Below are 18,887 nucleotides of genomic sequence, written 5' to 3'. Positions count from 1 at the left end.
CTTTATCCATACCTGATTATCAAAATTAAAAACAATTATATCTATAATAAGCAGATGGCTAAAGGTTTTTTGGTCATAGGCATCATGTTTCACTGAAACAGTTTGTTTCTGATAGGGAAGAATATTTGCTGCCACCTTCTGGAGTTTAATATTACGCAGCTTAGAAGAAGGTCATACAAGATGAAGCCTAGCTTATGTGTGGATCAACATTTGAAAAATAAGTGCAAAGCTAATCCTAATTTCTGACCTTGTGGTTCTGTATGAACAATGAAACCATTTTAAATTAATATGAAGTAAAGGAGATGAGCTAATGATTTTTTTCTAAAATCAAAGAAAATAAATATTGAATATATTGTAATACATGAAGCTGGCAGCAATATTGTTGCTGAACATTTCCAAACTATAAGATAAATTAAAATTTTCTCATCAAATCATTCAAATAAAAATGTTCACTCTTGGCTTTTTCTTATTTATTTCATCATGAGTGGTCCAACCATTTCAGGTCATTTTAACTAAATGAATTCAAATATTTTGACCATTTCAAGGAATTAGACTAGGGAAAAATACGTAGCAATGCCAAAAAAATTTAGTCTCCTTTTCCTTGGAAAGTGGTAGCACTTCATGCTTTAGAATGGATTTGAGACTAATCTTCATATCGGAAGTGTCTCATATGTCCATGCAGACTTGCCTATGTATATTCAGGTTGAGAGCCTTGCAGAAACTGTAGTTAGTATAGGCTCAGCAGGAAAGTTATGCTCAACAGGAACACCTTACAATTTACCACTTAATTCCTGAGAACTCTCTTAGCACTGATAATATTCTGTTAGGCAGCAAGACCTTATCCAGAATTATGGCTCTAAGCTGCTGAAGGCTGTGGCGTGTCTGAGCACTGCACAGGAGAGCAGGGAGATCGTCCGTTTGTTTTCCGTACCTGCTTAAATTGCAGGCTATGCATACTCCCATAGGCTGGAGAAATCACTGCAGCATACCACAGGTCCTGCCCTGGCTGTGCAGCTGGATTTTTCTTTCCTCAAAAACTAGTTTCTGCAGAAGTGTGGTGCATACCCAAGTGTCTTTCCAGGATGAGATCAGGACATGAGGCTGCACACTCACTTATCAGGACAGAGATGCACTGTGGAGTACGCCTGCCCCTTCACAGAGTCAAAGACTTCTTGGCTGGGCCCAGGCAGCCTAGATGGCGAAGCAGACTTTCAAGAGGGTGGTAGAAATAGGCAATGGAAGAACAGAGAAAAGACTGGACAAAGGAGAAATAGGAGTTGCTGATATTTGATGCAGAAGGAAAAACTGTAGAGAAGACTGGCTTGGAGAGTGGTGAGAATAGGACCTGATGGGCAAGGTTCCTGAGCTTGGAAAAGAAGCTTGAGAAATGGAAAATTGACTTGTGTAGCTGGCAATGAGGCTATGATAAGGAGATAGAACAAAAAAAAAAAGATGAAATGGGGCAATGTTTGGGGAGAAGAACCTGTGCCCACTGCAATATACTTTCCTCTAGAGCTCCAGAGAAATTTCTTTTCCAGAGAAATGGGATTTTGTCCTTCCTTGAGCTCACCACTGTCTGAAAAGACTGTGAAACCCTATTGGAAACCTGTGGCATCCTCCCACTGCCGATCTGCAGGTGTGAGGTCAACATGAACTTGCTGCAAGTTACTGTACTAACTCAAATGGCAGTTCTCTGTGGTGGCTCTAGCCATGCTGGAGGACCCTCTTGGTTACAGTATGCTCTGTGATAATATTCTTGGGTTTGGTTTGTTCTTCTGAAAAACCTTTGGGTCTTAAACACACAAAGCTACCTTGAAGCAACATAAGTAAAGTTGGAAAGTTGAGTATTGAAAAGTTACGAAATGCAAGCATCATTGCCCAGTGCATATGCATTTTAACTAAATTGCCGGACCTCTGCCCCATCCAGTGCAGAGTCAGGGCTTCATTTAGGAAATATTAGGATTGTATAATAAAGAAGCATATTATATGGAAAACACTTGCATCAGTTGGATTTCATAGCTGGTCACTGAGGGTTCCCTTTATGGGCTCCCATCTGGAGACCTGTGATCTCTGCACACTCGCAGACTGTTTTTAAGGGGAAGCATAGTTTGATATAGTAACTACTTTGTATACTACTGGACTCCAAAAATCCTAAGTTCCTCAAACTGGACACGCAAGGCTACTGAGTGTCCTAACACCAATGCCTCACTCTTTATGCATAATTTTCCTATTTGTAAAATGCAGTAGTGCAAAAGTGAATTACTGCTTCTGAATCACTTGGATACTAAGAAGAAAAACATGAGGAAATAAATAATTTTGCATGGAGAGCATGCTTCAAAGAGTATACATTAGGTAAGGAATAGTGCCACACATGGAACAATGTCAAAACAAAGCAGTGAAGAGCTATTCCTCAAACAGTACCATTCTGTGCCTGAATGAGTCAGGAGTCCTATGGAAAAAAATAGCAGGTGATCATGTGATTACAGGTGGTATTGTCACACAAATGCCTGAGAGGGCTCTCTCTTTCTCTCCCTCTCTCTCTCTCTCTATATATATGTAAAGGTTAGATGCTTGCACGCATAACGTTCCCATAGCAGTACCAAGTCTGTCAAGTTTCTGTATCAAGCCACCTCTCTGAACGTAATCTTAGGCTGAGAAGAGTTTTTCATTTTGTGTATCTATCTGAAGCGCTGACAGCTATGCAACAGAGTGCAGTGCAAGTGCAGATACACATCACCATAAGAAGTTTAGGTAGGTGCCTCTCGTTTTGTGGAATCACTGGAATTTTTAATGGTATGCCATCATGAAAAATTTCTTTTTTTCATTTGTCACAACTGTGCACTGTGCGGTATCAGCTGAACAAGCAGCAAGGAAGAATCTGAGAGCCTTTTCTGGAGAAATTTACAGCCCAGTTTAATTCATAAAAAAGGCTCAGGTAGCATGGTTAGGGCTGCCAAAAATATCTATACATATCTAAATGTTTACTTAACCAAAGAGAATTAAACTGCAGAGAGATTTTGAGATTCTCTTATCACCAGATTTCAGGTTATTTAAGGCTGCTTAGATCCCATTTTTAGTCATAGGCCTGATAGGGGAAAATTGCTGAGATTCTAGGAAGAAAATTAAGTGCACCCTGATGCACATGCTTTGCTTTTGTTCATGGCAACAGAGCCATATACCAGCAATAACATGTACAATGAGACTTTAAGAAGCAGTATTCTCACAGGTCAAAGAAAAAATCACTAGTAGTTATTGACACAGTTTCTCAAAAACTTTCTTAGAAATGAAAACATTTGTCTTCAGGTAGTTACTGTAAAGAAACTTTTGCTTCTGATATAAATGTGCTGAATTCTTTGTTCTGCAATCAGTTAAAGCTCATACTGAAATCAAGACCATTGTGCTCAGTGTCACCCTTTGTAATTTAATATGTGTTTCTGTAGTTGGGATGGTATTTTATTTCTGTATTGTTCCCCCTTTTCTTCTGTTTGTTCTGTATTTTTTAAAAACAGTCAAAGTCTATCCTTTGAGGTATCTATATAGATAGAATCATCAAAAATAGCCATCCATCTGTTCAACAATTTACTCTTTACAAACTGTTTAGAAATGACCTAGTTACTCTTACAGTAAATTATCTTGCAGTTGCTTGGGAATATCAGGGGTTTCTCCCTTTTTAAGATTTCTATCTCAAACTGTATAACAGGAATCAAGGATTCTTGTCTGAAAGCGCTTACTGCTGTTACACTGATTACCCCACACAGCAAGCCCTCATCCAGAAAGTACTGAACCATCCGTAAGCATGGGTCAGTAAGTAATTTTACACATAGCTGTGTTTACGCAACCTAAGGGAATGTACAGTTACCATTATATCATACTGCCATGTACATTTGTGCAGGTCTTATTTCTAGACTTAATGTGCATTGAAATTAAAAGCAGTCTGTCAAGATCATTACAAACAGGAAAAGCAGTCTGTCAAGATCATTACAAACAGGAATAGATTTTTTCCTCTGAGAACTGGACAGAATAACAGGAGACTTCACTAGCCTGCTTCATAAAAAATATCTTTGCCTGTCTAATCCAAGGAAGCCAACACTCCTTCCAACATAGGATTTTACTGAGCTTCTGATTTCGTCTACATTTTTAATCATTTGGTAGAAAAAATAAAGTGCTTCCTGTAGTAAGTGTCCAACCTGAAAAGCACCTGTTAAACATAGCTCTTGAGTAACTCCAGCTCCTCCCTTACCATGTAATTCCATGCAAAGGTAATGTTTACTACAAAGTAAGAACAGTCATTGTCATGTGTGCTATGAAGCTGCAGCAGTGGGTACCAAGTGTGCTATGAAATTGCCAGGTTGATGAGTTTTCCCAGAAGTCTATCAACAAGTGAGTAAATTCAGAGCATCTGTATCCACAGTTTTTGAAGATCTTGTCACTAGGTTTCTTCTGTGTATAACATTTCTATTTCAAGCTGAGTAGAATCATTGCAAAATAACATCATGCCAAGCTGTGTAGTTAAGGTTTGCATTTGCCATGCTGAACTGCCAGAGTGATCAGTGGAACCCTGGGTGCTTAACTTCAGGCAAAACAAGCTGTATCATGTTTTGTAAAAAAGGAATATTGAAGAGTGGCTCTTTTTATAACAAACTTTTTTTTTTTATTCCTAAAGTTAGGAAATAGTTCAAAAGGGTCCTGAAAAAAGAGAGAAGAAAGATTTCGCAAGTTGTTAGTTGCAAACAGTGCTGCTGTTTGACTGGTATTTTCCCTACCTCGAGGTGTACAGAGGATTCTCCGCAGAGAGGCTGGAGCAGCAGAGCATTTTGGAAAGGCTGGTCCTTTGTTGGGATGTTGTCCAGGTTACTTGGTAAACAGTGCTCCTCCCAGATCACATCATCTATTATCAAATTGTCTTTATAATTGCTTCCCAGTGCTGCTGAACACTTTTCTATACTGCCTTTTTTCAGAGTTCACCTTAGCACTTTCAAGAACTGTCATGTATAGGAGCTATCTATGATAATATATCTGTATATTCATGGTCTCTCAAAGCAATACTGTACTGATAGGGCCTCCTCTTTCTTTTAGAACTAACTTTTCTTTTTTTGCTGGGTATGAGTGTTTCAGTTCCTTCACAATACCTTCTTCTAAACAGTAGAGGAGAAAAATCATGCCCCATGATGCGAGTACTCAGTCATTCAAGGAGAATGTAGCAAATTTCAACAAAAGGCTGGAAATGTCAGTCAGCTATCTCTATGCAGAATAATTAAGCCCTTCTTGCTGATTGTTTTCTCTTCTTGCACTTGCAGGGTTTTGTGATCCTCTGATAGGTATTTTATCCTGTGCAGTCTCTGCTTTTGTTCTGAAGCTTTCTCCCTACTGCTTGGCTTCCTCTAATCCTAGTAGCTTTTTCTCTCAAAACTGCTGCTCTGCCACTTAAAACTAACTCTCCTATCTGAACTACACATCAGATTCCTAATTTTTGGAGGTTGCTGATACCTCAACATATTAATGCTTCCTTGCTTCAAATGCTCCTTTGCATGAACTCTGAACATTCATTTTAGAGTGAATAATAACAGCACTGCCAAAAGGAAAATAAGCTCATTGCTGCATGATTGCTGTGGTGACAGCAAAAGAGAACACAGCAGTTTTAGCACTGATCTTGCATCTTTGACTCTTGAATGTCTTAGATAAAATAAAGTTAGGTATACTTCGTGTCAGTGCACAAAGACTTTGGACAAAAAAGAACCTCCTTTTTGTTGGCTGATCTCAAAATGGCATTGGCTTGACCTGAAACAAAATGAATTTTCTGTGTGTCTAGCAGTAAAGTAGGCATTCTCTACTGTAAGGGGACGGTGACTGTATCAGGATAAGTAGTCTTGATATGAGTATGTGTATTATAGAGTCCCAGTCCATTGGCCCAGTGCTTTTGGAACTAAACAGCTTATTGTAACTGGATACTGTCAAGTGTCTTAGGACATTGACAAAATGATTCCTTGTGTAAGAGTGCAGAAAGGAGGAGAATGAGGCTTACTTGTAAGAGGTGGTAATGTTTACCCTGTAAATGTTGCTGCAGAAAAATAATCATTGAAATACCTGTTTGTTTCATAGTATGTTATCTTTTGATGAGCAGGAACGTGGTAAGAGTCTAGTTCCACTAGAGAAGGGGAGAGAAGTTAAGGAGTTGTTCATGAACTAAATTTTGACTCTTATTTTTGCAACAGAACTTTTAACTTTCGGTCTAAAAGCTACTAATCTCCAAAACAAAAGATTTCAATTCAGGTTTTTTAACAACAGGTTCATAATTGAATGAGAAATTGAAAATATGTAACCCTTTATTGAAGTAGCTATTTTCATGGAAAGGCTCTCTAGAGTGTGAAATCCAGATTGGTGCAGTATAATACCTATAATGTGCTATAATTAAATGTGCTAAAAATAACATAAAGCGTTTGTATAGCTTTTTTAATATGAACATACTGGAAGTGTTGTTATTAGAAGTGGGCAAAAATTCATTGTTAAATATGCTCACATAGTAAGCACAATCAGTGTGTCTTCATGGTCTTTTCATATTATATTAAAATAATTGTAGTAGTTTTTTGAGAAAACCATTTACAAAAGTTCATTTCCCTTTCAAAATGAAATTTTAAATGCTCCTCTTTATATAAAGAGTTCATTTTCTTGACATTTCTGCTATGCCTCACATCACCTGCAGCTTTTCATTTGAACCCATAACAATGCGCAGCTCAACTTTCCTCTAAATATCTGCTTCACAAGAGATTACCCTTTGGATAAAACTGTTAATTTAAGTAGGCCAGTTTTCCTCTGCAATATTAATAAAAATTCCTGACTTACCTTATTATTAAAACGAGTCTTGAAGCCAAGTCAGATCCAAGCACTATGCATGTAGAAGGATGTATGTATACAAAACTGGATTCAGACTTGGACTTTGAATGAGGTTTTCAGAAAATCCTACCTGAGTTAGGAGCACTAGTGGTACATGTAAAGCACATGTAGGTATTTTGAAAAATCCTGCTGTCATTACTGTAGGCTGCACTAAATACCAGCATTTGAACAACAGCAAGAAATCCAAATCTGAGCAAAATACAAATATTCAGCTTGGATTCATTTCATGTTCTTCTGGACAAAGTAGAGAGAAGATAGGCCAACGGCTCTATTTTACATCATTATCACAGAAGCTGACTTTTTTCTTATTGCTGTAGATGTGCTTACGATATAGTTGACTCTAAGTAAACTTTTGCTTTGTGCTGCAAATGAAAGAATTAGGATCCTCAGTAGTCCTCAAACTGACAGTTAGGCACTTCTGTCTTTGAAGTGAATTTAGTTCTAGGTAAATGGCGCAGGAAACTGAAATGCTCTGTTTCAATCCACAGCTCTCTGCTAGTTCCTATGTACTTGTATTTTGTCTTTCTGGAGAGATGATTTCCTTTGGAATAAGAATAAAGCCCAGCTTCACCCCTTGTTCCCTCTGTCAATATTTAGAATAATAATGCCTATTATCTTACTTGTATGTAATGTAGGCATATATATGCTAGCAGCCAGACTTCAGTAATCCACATATTTCACATTGGGCACTCATCAGCTAGTGAGGACTTCCAAAAGTTACTCACCTGAGCCTGACTGAGCTGATGACCATGCAGTGTAAACTATTGCATCTCACTAATAGCCACGTACATTACCCTCAACATTTGTGTTAAAAGTACAAAACGACTAAAAAACTCATTAGGGAAGAATTCTTTGTTGGCAGGAAGGTGCGAACAAGTACAGAAGTGTGATTATAATTTCAAATGTACTTTACAGGAGAAGACTGTAAGTAAAAACATAGAAGGCAATACGAGGCTGTCTGAAAGTGATTGTATTTCTCTGTATCTATCTAGTAGCACTACCTTTATCTTTGGTTTAATTTATTCCAAGTAGATACTAGTATTTTAAATTTCTATCTAAAATAGTTTAAGCAACTTAAGATAAGAATTTTAATAAAGGGGAAGGAAGGAAGGAAAAAGGGAAGGAAGGAAGGAGAGAAGGAAAGAGTTTTCGTAGTAGTAGGACTGAATAAAAAATTGAGCTCCCATAAAATTTCCTGTCAGTCTGTGCATATAAATGAAACAAAACAACCAAAGAAAAGACAGAGAAGAAAGGGACAAGTTTAATGGCAGAAGAAAAATACAGCATATTGACAGTGGAAAAGGGATGGAGGGGAGATCTCCAGAGGATTAAAATATTGCTCTTCTCTGTTTCTAGGCATATGCAGTGTAATTCTTTCTTGAGCTTTCCAGACTAACTAATTTTCTCAAAATTTCCCACCGTTTCCCTGAATTTAAGAGTAAGATGGATCACTTGGTCATTTTCTTCTAGTGCAGTCAGGATCCCAATCCAATAGTCAAAGAGGAGAATGGGATTCTGGAGGTCCAAAATTCAAAGGAGTGGCTTAATTAGGCTTTCTATTGGTTTCATTAGGCTTTGATTCTAATCTGCTTTTTACATGTACAACCAAATGTATTATTTTCAAACTTGATTGCAGTTATGAGTTACCATGATGGGACTAAACTACAGAGGTTTTGCTCATACTGGGGAATACTTTATTCATGAAGATAGTTCTACTAAAATCATATGCACCAGTATGATATAAAAGATCCATAATCTGGTCCATAGCTAGTTGACTGGTAGCTTAAAAAAATATATCAACAGATTCTGCCACCTTTATTCACAGAGTGATGCTTTAATCTTTTAGTGTAGCACCCGGGATGGATTCTGATACTCTTAGTTGTGTGAAACAACACTTTGTTTCAGAACTAGCACCAGTGATGTTAACAGGACTGCTTACTGAATAACATACTAAACTATTCAAATATAGCCCCTTGATTTCGGCAAGACTGTGTATTGATTGCAGTATTATTCAATAGGATTCAAGATCACAGACTCTTAAGAATTTTCTACAGTAGCAGTATTTCAATCCTTAGTCCCCAATACTTAATGTATTGGGTAATATGATACAAAAGGTGAAAGTGTAAGACCAGAATAAAATGATTAGAAGTGGAAGAAGCACTGTAAACCCCAAAGTGAAAATAAGAAAATGTGTATGAGAGACCAATAGGAAAACAAGGTCATAATTCTGATACACTGTTATGTGCTGATTTCTGTGGGACATACTACTCTTGTGGCAAAAATCAGTACTCTAAAATGTATGTGTCTCTTCTGTTTTTAATGGCTGTGCTTTCATGAGAAAGTATTGCATTTAATTGCAGCTGCAAAACTCAGCTCACGCTTCTGACCATCCAGTAATTTTGGTTTACTGGCTTCTATAATTTACTTGCCAGAGTCAAGGTAAAATTTGGCTAAAAGCATGCACTTGGGATGTCAAATTCAGTTAAAAATTTCCCCAAAATGGGAAATCTTTAACAACTTTTCCAGGTGGTTTTTTTTCACCTCTAAGTTACTCTTCTTCAAAACACTCCAGCATCTCTTATAGCACATTCTCTGTGAAATCACAGAGGCAATTTATGATTTTGGATCAGAGCTGATCCACATAACTTACAAACTAAGCCCCTGACTGATCGATCAGATTCCTGTGGAATGACCTTTGTGCCAGGACAGATTCTCACTGAATTCAGTGCGACTCTGTGCAGACCCAAAGGTCTCTCCACCTATATCCGGCTAGTAATCAGTCAGAGTCTAATACTGTATCTACTTTATGCTACATTAGTAATACATATTACTATTAATATTATTTAATAAGGCACTCTTTAAAAAATAAATTGCCCTCAAATCTCTAGGTCATTAGAATATAATTTGTGGTGTGGGGGAGAAAGAAAATTTTCTAATAGTTTGACATGCCGAGAATACTGCTTACTGTCATTTTTGTTGTAGTAGTCTTAAAGCAATAAAACAAGTGTCCTACTTACTTAATACAATGGTATCTATCCATTTCAGGATGTCATATGTATAAAGCATGTGATAGTATGCATAAAGTTGCTAAAATTTGTATCTATTTTGATTCCTTAAAAAAGTTTAAGTATTTTGGACCCAGATTTGAGGTGATAATCTGAAGCTGTTAAGTAAGCGAAGGACTACTATTGGCACTCTTGGTGTGCCAGGTTACCACTGCAAACAATTCATTGCAAGCAAAGTGGACACTGAGTTGCAGCTACAAGGTTTACTCTTCAATAACTGATGGCTTCCACACCTGTGCAGGGATGCCAACTTTCTTTGCTGAAAATTTTGGCCTCGGAGCAGTGAACAAAGAGGATGTGATGGTTTCTGGCTTAGAAAATGCAGAGTAACCTGTAGGTGAATATGATTCATTTACTGGGGTAGAGGCATTCGACTGGAACAAAGGTTGTGAACTGTAGGCTGGTACGGAGTACACTGAAGATGCCCGGACATTAGGAGGAGAGCCAGCACTGAGTGGTCTTAAAGGTAGACCTTGTTTTGAAGTAGACAACTTTGATGTCTGCTTAATACCTAGGCTTTCCTTAGTACTAGATGGAGGTTGAAAAGTAAATAAAGATGCATCAAGTTGATAAGGCTGATGCTTCATAACATCCAAAGCATTGAGAACCTTCTTAGGTTTTCTTTTAGTATTTTTGGTAGCAGCAGTGGACTTAGAGGAAGGCTTGGTAGCAGCAGGAGGATAAGATGGGCAGAGGATGGGATTATAAGCAACAGGTGGTGGTGCTCGAACATTAGATGAATATTTCCAAGAAGCTGGTAAAGATGGAGTTGGGGATGAGGCTCGTGCCATGTTTGCTTGCACAGTCTCTGAATCTACCACGTACTTCTCCATTCGAGACTGCCTTCTGGCAAATAACTGTGCTCCTTTTCCACTCATAGCTGGCGGTATCTCAAAGGTTTGCTTCGTTCCTCCAGCACTTGGGGTGGTTGGTGTTGTCTTGGGTGTGTTGCTTGGACTTGCTATGGTTGCCTGAGGCCCTTTAAAAGGACCAGCTAGGTTAAGAGTACTTGGGGGATGGGCAGGAGGAGAATGGGGATGCTGTGGGGATTTGAGTGGTGCAGGATATGCTGCCTGAAGTGATACTGGAGCCGGGAAGGAAGGAGCCTTGATAGAAGCTACAGCTGGAGGTGACCAAACTGGTGAAATTGGAGTACCAGCAGTAGGGGAGACCTTGACTGAGGGCTTTGGAGCAACAGGAGGAGGGGTCTTTTGTTTAGATGCTTGAGTCTGCATAAAATTGCAAGCTTCTGCTCCCAAACTGAGGTAGTCTTCTTCAGGTCCTGACTCAAAACCAGCTCCAGTACCTCGTTTGCCTTCTGCATTGTGTACAAGGGATAACAGGGCAGGATTAGGACTTACTTTGGGTGATTCTTTGAAAGTGAACATTGGTTTTGCAGTGCTTCTTCTCTTTGCCTCTTGCAGTATCCCAGTTCTTTTGGCTGGCACTGCAATCCTTTCGTCTCTGGTTGCTATGTGTTCGGTTGGCTCTGTGGATGACCACGTGACTGGTGCAGCTCTGTTGGCTACGGGAGCTGATACTGGTCTGTATAAAACCTCAGGTGGTGGGCTAACAGAGACATAGGGAGGTGGTGCTGGTATATCTGAAAGAGGACTAGTCACATTTCTTGTGGGTGAAAATGGCGCAGCTGCTCGGTTCTGAACCCCAGAAGGGAAGGGTTTAGCTGTTTTATTCAAAGAGGCTGCTTTTTGTGCTTCAGAGGTCTGAAAAGAGAAAGCTGAGTCTGGTGCTAACCCAAAGCCATTCTGTTGTACCATTTTGCCATGATTCTGGCTCACCTCTAGGTAGCTTTTGCTCACACAGGTCTGCCTGCTTGACATTTCTTCCTCTTTCGTCTGATAGGCTGAACAGCTCACTTTCTGGAAGCTTTCTGACATAGTGGCTTCCCTTCGTTCCTCTGCATGCACTGTGCGTGCCTTCATCTCCTCTTGCTCAGCAGTAATCTGATCCATCCTCTGCCGTCTCTTGGCAAACATGAGGGCCCCTTTACCCGTGGTCTCTGGAAGCGTCTGCATCTCGTCTCCACTTTTTGTCTTCTTTTCAACTTCAAGTAGACCACTGTCCCAGTCAAATGTCACAATCTTGCCGTCTTTGTCAATGTCAGAGAAGAAATCTTCATCTATTTCTGACTCACTTGTTGCAAGCAAACTCACTTCAAAAGTGTTTTCTTTGTCCCCCTCTTCACCTTCACCTTCCTCACCCTCGTCTTCGTAACGTTCTAGCTCCCCAGTACCGTAGCTGACTAAAGTATATTTCCTCGCTCTTTGGCGACGCTTCTTGAACATCAACACCCCCTTGGAATTGGGATTGGGAGCTGCTGTCAGCAGCAATGCAATACTTTTACATTTGGATTTGGCTTCTTTGACCTGCTTTTCTGACAGGCTCTCACTTCGCCGGAGTCCTATGGAAAGAATCAAAGTGTATGTTTAATAGGATGCAGCCCACAAAAATACAAGGAGTATTACAACAAGTAGTTCTGCATCTGTCTATAGTGAAATTTACCCACTGCGCCTTTCCCACATATTGAAATATTTACTTTCCTGTGCATGTAGAGGTCATTATACTTAAGTTTTTCCCACAGTAACAACTGTGGTATGAATTCCATACCCAGCATTCCTCCTTTAGAATCATGCCCATAGAAGTTTAAAGGCAACATCACTTTCTTTAGGACTTTATTAGTTCAACAGGCACGTTACATGTGTCATTTTAACTATTTCTAGCTTTCTGGATTTCTGTTCCCATTAGTCATCTCAGCAGCAACAGCTGGATGATATTTTCTCATTTATTTGATTTCTGTGGTACAGTATTTAGCAAGTGTTTGACCACAGCTCCTAGGCTTATGGCAGAGATTCCCAGCCAGCAAGGCCCATGACTGCTTAACATCTGAGAACAATGAAACCGAGCATATTCTGTATGGTGATGGTAGTGGGTTGTGTCATTTCCATATTTACTTTACTCATATGCATTATAAAATGGGTATAGTTGATAACAGTATGTACACTTATAGGTATTAGCTACTTAAAAGGAAGTATACATTCAGTAAGTCATACAAAGAAACTATTAGCATGAAGACAGACCCCTGCAAGACGGTGGGAGTTTGGCCATGGTGCTCAATGAAAACAGGTTCCAGTGCTTTAACAGACATCACTTTCTTGAAACGTATTCCAAAACTGTATAGGATATAACATTTCTAGAATATTTATTTAAAACATGTGGCAAGAATGAATACACATTTAAGAACCGAATAGAGGAGGCTCTGCTAATTCTCAAGAGTATTCACTAGCATACATCAATAATACATATTTCTAAAAGCACAAATTATTGGTTCTTATAAAGTCATGTGGAGCAGGAATAGATGCAGCTGCAAAGCTGCTAAATGGACTGTACATCAGCACCACTGCTCCCTTGCTATGTGACATGGAGCATGTGCCTCATGGGGCAATGCTAATCAGCTGTTGCCCCCACCTCTCTCCCTTTTTCATACTCCACCACTGCAACTCACAAATGACAGCCTGAGTAGCTTCTCCGTTAAAAAAAACCCTAGAATTTAAAGCTGTTCCTGCCTAACTGAATGGTCTACTTCCAGTTAATTTCAAAAGGAAAAAAATGTGCTTCTGATGTATGAAAATAAAACAGTAAATTGTTTAATATTATTTTCTTTTGCTGGCATAAATAAAACAAGCTCATTAAAGAAAGCCATGTGATATATTTTCTATTAATGATCCCTTTAGCCCTGTCAGAAGATGGAGCCTGATACCTCTCCTATTAAAGACAATTGGAGTTTTGCCATTATGCCAGATGACAGCATGGCTGGACCAATGGCTCTCACCAGAACCTATAAAAGAGAAAAGAACATGGTGCCCCTACTAGCAATTTGTAATACTTTATTTCAGGAGGGCCAAATCACAAAATCCTTGGCTTAGTTCTTTGACAGGCCAAATGCTTACAGGAGTCACTGGAGACATTTTCCCAGACTGTTGGCTTTAGTGTTAGAGTGACTCTGCAAACAGAAATGCTCGCTGTTCAGCACACAAGTTCCATGCTTTCCAACAAGCCACTTGCATCAGCAGTGAGTGTTTTTCTAGGAAAGACTTTGAGCAGGTACCCCTGCCTTTCTGTGGAAAGGAAAAATTGAAACTTTTCACTTTGCTAATGTATTTTTTTAACTCATTTGCATAGTTGTTTAATCAATAGATTGTAAAGATGACAGAAAAAATGTTACCTGCTCAGGTAAATATAATTTGATTACTATTCACAAAGTTTCTGCTAAAGGGATCAAAGACCTATAATAAATGTTCTGATCTACTTTAGACTTAAATGCCGCATTATAACTTTTAATTTTACAATAAACATGTCTTATATGCAGGGTGCTTGCTGCATGCAGATTATTCCCCTGTGCTTGGCATATTTCTAATGTGTAAATATGATTTTATAAATATTTTCATGAAAAGTAAACATTTTTAAAGTTTAAATCCATGAGCCCTATGGATAATGACTTGCCACTGGTTAGAAAGAATTGAGATTGTTGTATTTGAGATGGAAGACAGGTAAAATGTATGTTCTACATGAAAGAACAGTTTATCATGCAATATGTAGTTCCTCTGTATACCATTGCCTTTTTAGACCGGCAGTGCAAGTAATTCACTAAGAAAGACAGGCACAGTCCCACAGTTGCTTCTGACTTCACAGCCAAAATGTAAGGCATGTGCACGCTTATTCTTTGCTTCATTTAATATGTCATAAATATGTGGATTACATACAGACACTTCGGTGTAAGTAACTGCTTAATCCACTTGCCAATAAGACACAAATGGTTTTCATGCTAAAAATATGCTTACAGAGGAATTAGCAATGGGTTAGCAGGCTAATTCCGACACTGCATATGAAATAGTTTGTTGCTACAGTATATCATTGCACACATTCAAGTGCCTTTGCCATACTGCTACTAAATCCCTGGACAGGATTCTTAACGTTATTGGGAAAGAACAACCAATAGAAAGATCCCAAATAAATAAAATAATAAATAAACAAAATATATAAATTCTTGATATGCACACTCAGTTAAGTAATACTGCATTCAATTGCATGTTCAGTTTACTTTCATGTAAACTTCTTGGACAGATTTTGAGGCTGACCTCTGGGTATGGGAGTCAGAAGAAATAGTAAGTTCACTTTACAGTCTAGAGAAGACTTACAAAACTGAGAGGATCATATAACAGTTATACACATGCTAGTGTCTGTCAAAACCTCTCCTGCAGGCAACATGCAGCTTTTCTACTAGCCTTTTTTATTATCAACTATTAAGAGCAGTAGCATAGTTTTGATTTTTGAAGATGCAAATGAAAACACAAAGATTTTCCTATAAAAGGAGAAAGACAGGATTCACTCAGACATGTGCAAGTAACTTGCCTTTTTTGTTAATATTCTGCAAATTACCTCTCAACGTACATTAAAAGGCCAGCAGAATTCAGCCTTTTTAAGAGATGTAAGTACTTTTAGGTGGACAAAGTAGTGAGTTACATTTCAAAGTGTAAGTCTACTAAGCAAGGTTATTCAGCACTGTTAATGCATGGTTATAGTCTTGGCCTGTCACCAGGAGCATTGTATTACTCTGAAAAAATATATGAAGCAAAAATAGAATAATCTTTTAAAAGAAAAAGAGAGGGGAAAATTAGAAAACTGCAAAAAACCATCTTTAAAGCTTCTTTCTAATGCAGTCTGAATTCTGAAATGATGTTTCAAGTTACAAAAGGTACCCTCAGGCAGGGCAAATGATTTAGATGGAACATACTTACTTGCGTGCCTCGCCCTGTGCTTGAGAGGTTTGCTGTGATCCCTTTCCGAGTGCTGGTCGTCTTCTCCCTGCTCTGTGCCTTCTGATGAGATTGCAAAGGAGAGGAGGGAAGGAGGTGCTTCTGACTGCCCTCCTTCCACTTGAGAATCAACACACCCCCTTTCAGCTAGAGACCTGGATGCTTCCTTCTGCCTGTCTGAACAGTCTAGGATCACCTCCACCCTGGGGAGAGATGGAGCTGCACCTTGGATTGTCTTGACCTCTTTGCCACTAGAAATCTGGACTACTTTGCTTGACCACTGGATGTTGCCCTCTTTCACACCCAGGGGAATTGCAATTACAGAGCTAGTCCCATCCTGTTGTACACTGGGTCCTGTTTCTGAAGGGATGCATTTTTCTGCCCCTAAGAGAGTCACAGCAGGAGCATTGGTGGCCTTGTGCCCGTCATGTGAGAGGGACAACTGCAGCTCAACCATAGTGCCTGGCCTTCTTTCTTCTATCTTCCCTCTGAAAGCAGCCTCATCTGTCACGAGCACTTTGGAGGTTCCTATCACTTTAGGAGTAATTCTGTGGCTCTGTGTGGTCTCTTGTTTCATTTCAGAAAAGTTTATATTGCTTTCCTCTGCTCCCTGGTGAGTCTCACTGTATATCTCTGTGATGCAGAGTTCTGTGTGGGGTGTCTCTTTGGCTGTGTTAATTTGCAGTGTAGTGCTCTCCCTATAGTCCTCGTTTTTTATGTTATCGTGCTTTCCATTTTCTCTTTCAGCGCTCAAGGCTTCACTTATTCCACTGGAGGATCTGCACATACATAAACAAGTAATTCAAGAAAGTAAGCTGCTGTAAGTACAGCAATTGTAAGTACAATTACAAAAGTGATTTCTATATAGTATGTTTTTTTTCCCCTAAAATTAATCATGGTACCTGCTAGCAGGTCCATTTAAGTAGCAGAAGTAGCAGAATTTTCCCAGCATTTAGAAGTCTTATATTAAAACATCTTTTATCCTCCACAATTCTTTAAATTAACGGTGCAGTAAGAGGGAAATGATGTTACTGCCGTAGGACCTTTACTATATTCTACTACCATCTTTCTGCAGTCTTGACTTACATCATTACTAATGTCAGTATGGTTTCACAGACACATTTCTGTTTTAGTGTTGCCAGACAAATGCTGCTGAGGCTTCTAGGAAAATACTTCTTCACATTTCACATGTGCATGTGAAAATCAACTTCACATGACATCAAAATTGGCATCCGTTTTTGTCTCTGTGGCTACTGCAACTGTTTTAGGCATCATCCTCACACATAGTTCCTGTCCCAAATAGTTTACTCTCTCTGGAATAGGAAATTACTGAATGGGGATAAGAAGGAGGGAGATTAATACTTAAAATACACATTCAGAGAATTCCTTTGAGGGTCATCATCCTTATATATCATGAAATAATTAAAACATTCTATGCCCATTCCAGTGATCCAGTGAAAAAGGGTAGTGAAGCCATATACCATTACCTAGTTTTTAAAAAACAATTTTCTAACTAGTGAATGTTACTATGACTACCTGAAGCCTCAGTGTAGCTCCCTTTTTTGAACTATTCATTCCCCTGGCCCAATTTTTAGGCTGTTTTATTGGTGTTATGACTCCTAGTATACCCTCTAGCGTCCCTTTTCATTACTCTGGGCAAAAGTGACAACTCTTAATTCCAGGAGAAACCCTTTCTTAACATCAAGACAGCAGTATGTTATTAAAGCTTTCTGTTGACTAGAAAGTAGCAAAACCTTTTTTCACTTCAAGGAAACAGTAGCTACCCTCAATAAAGTAAGTATTATAGGGAATTCTGAAATCAAAAGCAGGTCCCAGGTACTCTGAAACTTTGAAACTCCCTGCGAAGAAAGACTGGAAGAAGCAACAGAGGAAATAAATCTGTTAGTGTACTGAAGAAGCTTCAATATCACTTGCATTTCTAGCCATACAGCATACTGATGGTAGCAGCCTGGATCTGCCTCAAATAGCACAGAACATAAAACATCCATTAAACCACATATGGGGCTACATAAAGGTCAGAGAGATTTTAATTTAGGGAGGTCTTTGTGAGTGCTGCTGGATTCCATCATATTATGCTATTCGAATGATCAGTTGCACTGCTGCTAAGTACAGATAAATTACTGGAATCCATAAACATTTCCTTGTAGGATATGAGACTGGAGGCTGGGCCACCTAAATGTTAGCCTTTATTGGTAGCTGAGTGATTGTGTGTATGTGTGAGAGAGAAAGATTTCCACCTTAAAAGGCCCTTGCTGCTTATGGCTATACTTCTACTCTATATAGACATAAATGTGTATCCATGTGTCAGGAGGCAGAGTACTGGGTCTGATCTCTGCTTTGTCATTTATGATTCTGTTTTGTCAGATTATTATTTTTGTTTCAGATCTTTCCAGCTTGCTGCAGGAACAATACCCCTCGCGTAATTCCAGGAAGGAAGAAGAACTCATGAAGTCAGCACAGAGGGGTTTGTCTCAGAGTCATGTTTTACTCCTTACATGGTGCATTTCATTTTGGTATGCATTGAGCACACTCCCTTCTTCCTCTTAGAAATTTTGTTTGTTGTCCTAGCAGTGGCCGAGGAGCTGCTACACTGATGTGCAAAGGGCAGGCTAGTGTTTCTGTCCCCACTCTCAATGCTTCCGGATACCTCTGTTCAGAATTTGTTAGGAAGGTCAGTAAGATGCTCCCCCAACGTGATATCTGGAGAGTACCTGTCCTGCAGGGTATATGCTTCCTCTGATCTTGCAAACCAAAGATTTTGTGGGGTCTGCTGGTCAGTAACTGACTAGGGTTTACAGGGGATCAGGAAAACTTTTTGTAGACATCAAAGGCCAAGTAGCATTTTAAAAGCTACTTTAAAAGCTTAACTTTCCTCCCAGAGACTTCAGTAGGAGCAGAATTTGGCCAGTGATAAGTGCTTCTGAAAATCTCGTCCTCCGTGCCAGCAAAAGATTCTTGGACGCAAAGGTCGCCTTTGGAATACCACTTTAATTAGGCGTTATTCTTTCCTTATGATTTCTAGCCTTTTTTTGAGATGATTAACAAGGGACTACTCAGGAAAAGGATGGTTTGCTTC

The 18,887-nt window shown here is 39.1% G+C and overlaps 1 protein-coding gene and 1 long non-coding RNA gene across 3 annotated transcripts in view; one reads left to right on the top strand and one right to left on the bottom strand.

The window, feature by feature from the left end:
* The window catches only part of LOC112980892 (uncharacterized), a 166,675-nt gene that overhangs the window by 72,011 nt on the left and 75,777 nt on the right, over nucleotides 1-18,887 (top strand). The window contains exons 5-6 of one of the 2 annotated variants that reach the window (XR_010388941.1): nucleotides 16,538-16,625; nucleotides 18,195-18,275. This is a non-coding gene — a long non-coding RNA (uncharacterized LOC112980892). Of the gene's footprint in view, nucleotides 1-16,537; nucleotides 16,626-18,194; nucleotides 18,325-18,887 lie in introns of both variants that reach the window. The other variant, XR_010388940.1, reaches the window with a different exon arrangement.
* SYNPO2 (synaptopodin 2) overlaps nucleotides 1-18,887 on the bottom strand; it is a 99,190-nt gene that overhangs the window by 12,743 nt on the left and 67,560 nt on the right. Inside the window, exons 3-4 of the mRNA XM_026096097.2 lie at nucleotides 15,773-16,569; nucleotides 10,190-12,378 (exon numbers count right to left, since the gene is read on the bottom strand). Of these exons, the coding sequence (XP_025951882.1) occupies nucleotides 10,190-12,378; nucleotides 15,773-16,569 (2,986 nt within the window). The remainder of the gene's footprint in view (nucleotides 1-10,189; nucleotides 12,379-15,772; nucleotides 16,570-18,887) is intronic.

This window comes from Dromaius novaehollandiae, chromosome 4 (assembly GCF_036370855.1).
Source record: "Dromaius novaehollandiae isolate bDroNov1 chromosome 4, bDroNov1.hap1, whole genome shotgun sequence".
In the NCBI taxonomy this organism is placed as follows: Eukaryota; Metazoa; Chordata; class Aves; order Casuariiformes; family Dromaiidae; genus Dromaius; species Dromaius novaehollandiae.
The sequence above is the reverse complement of the archived record's forward strand: the minus strand, read 5'-3'. Positions and strand labels throughout refer to the sequence as shown.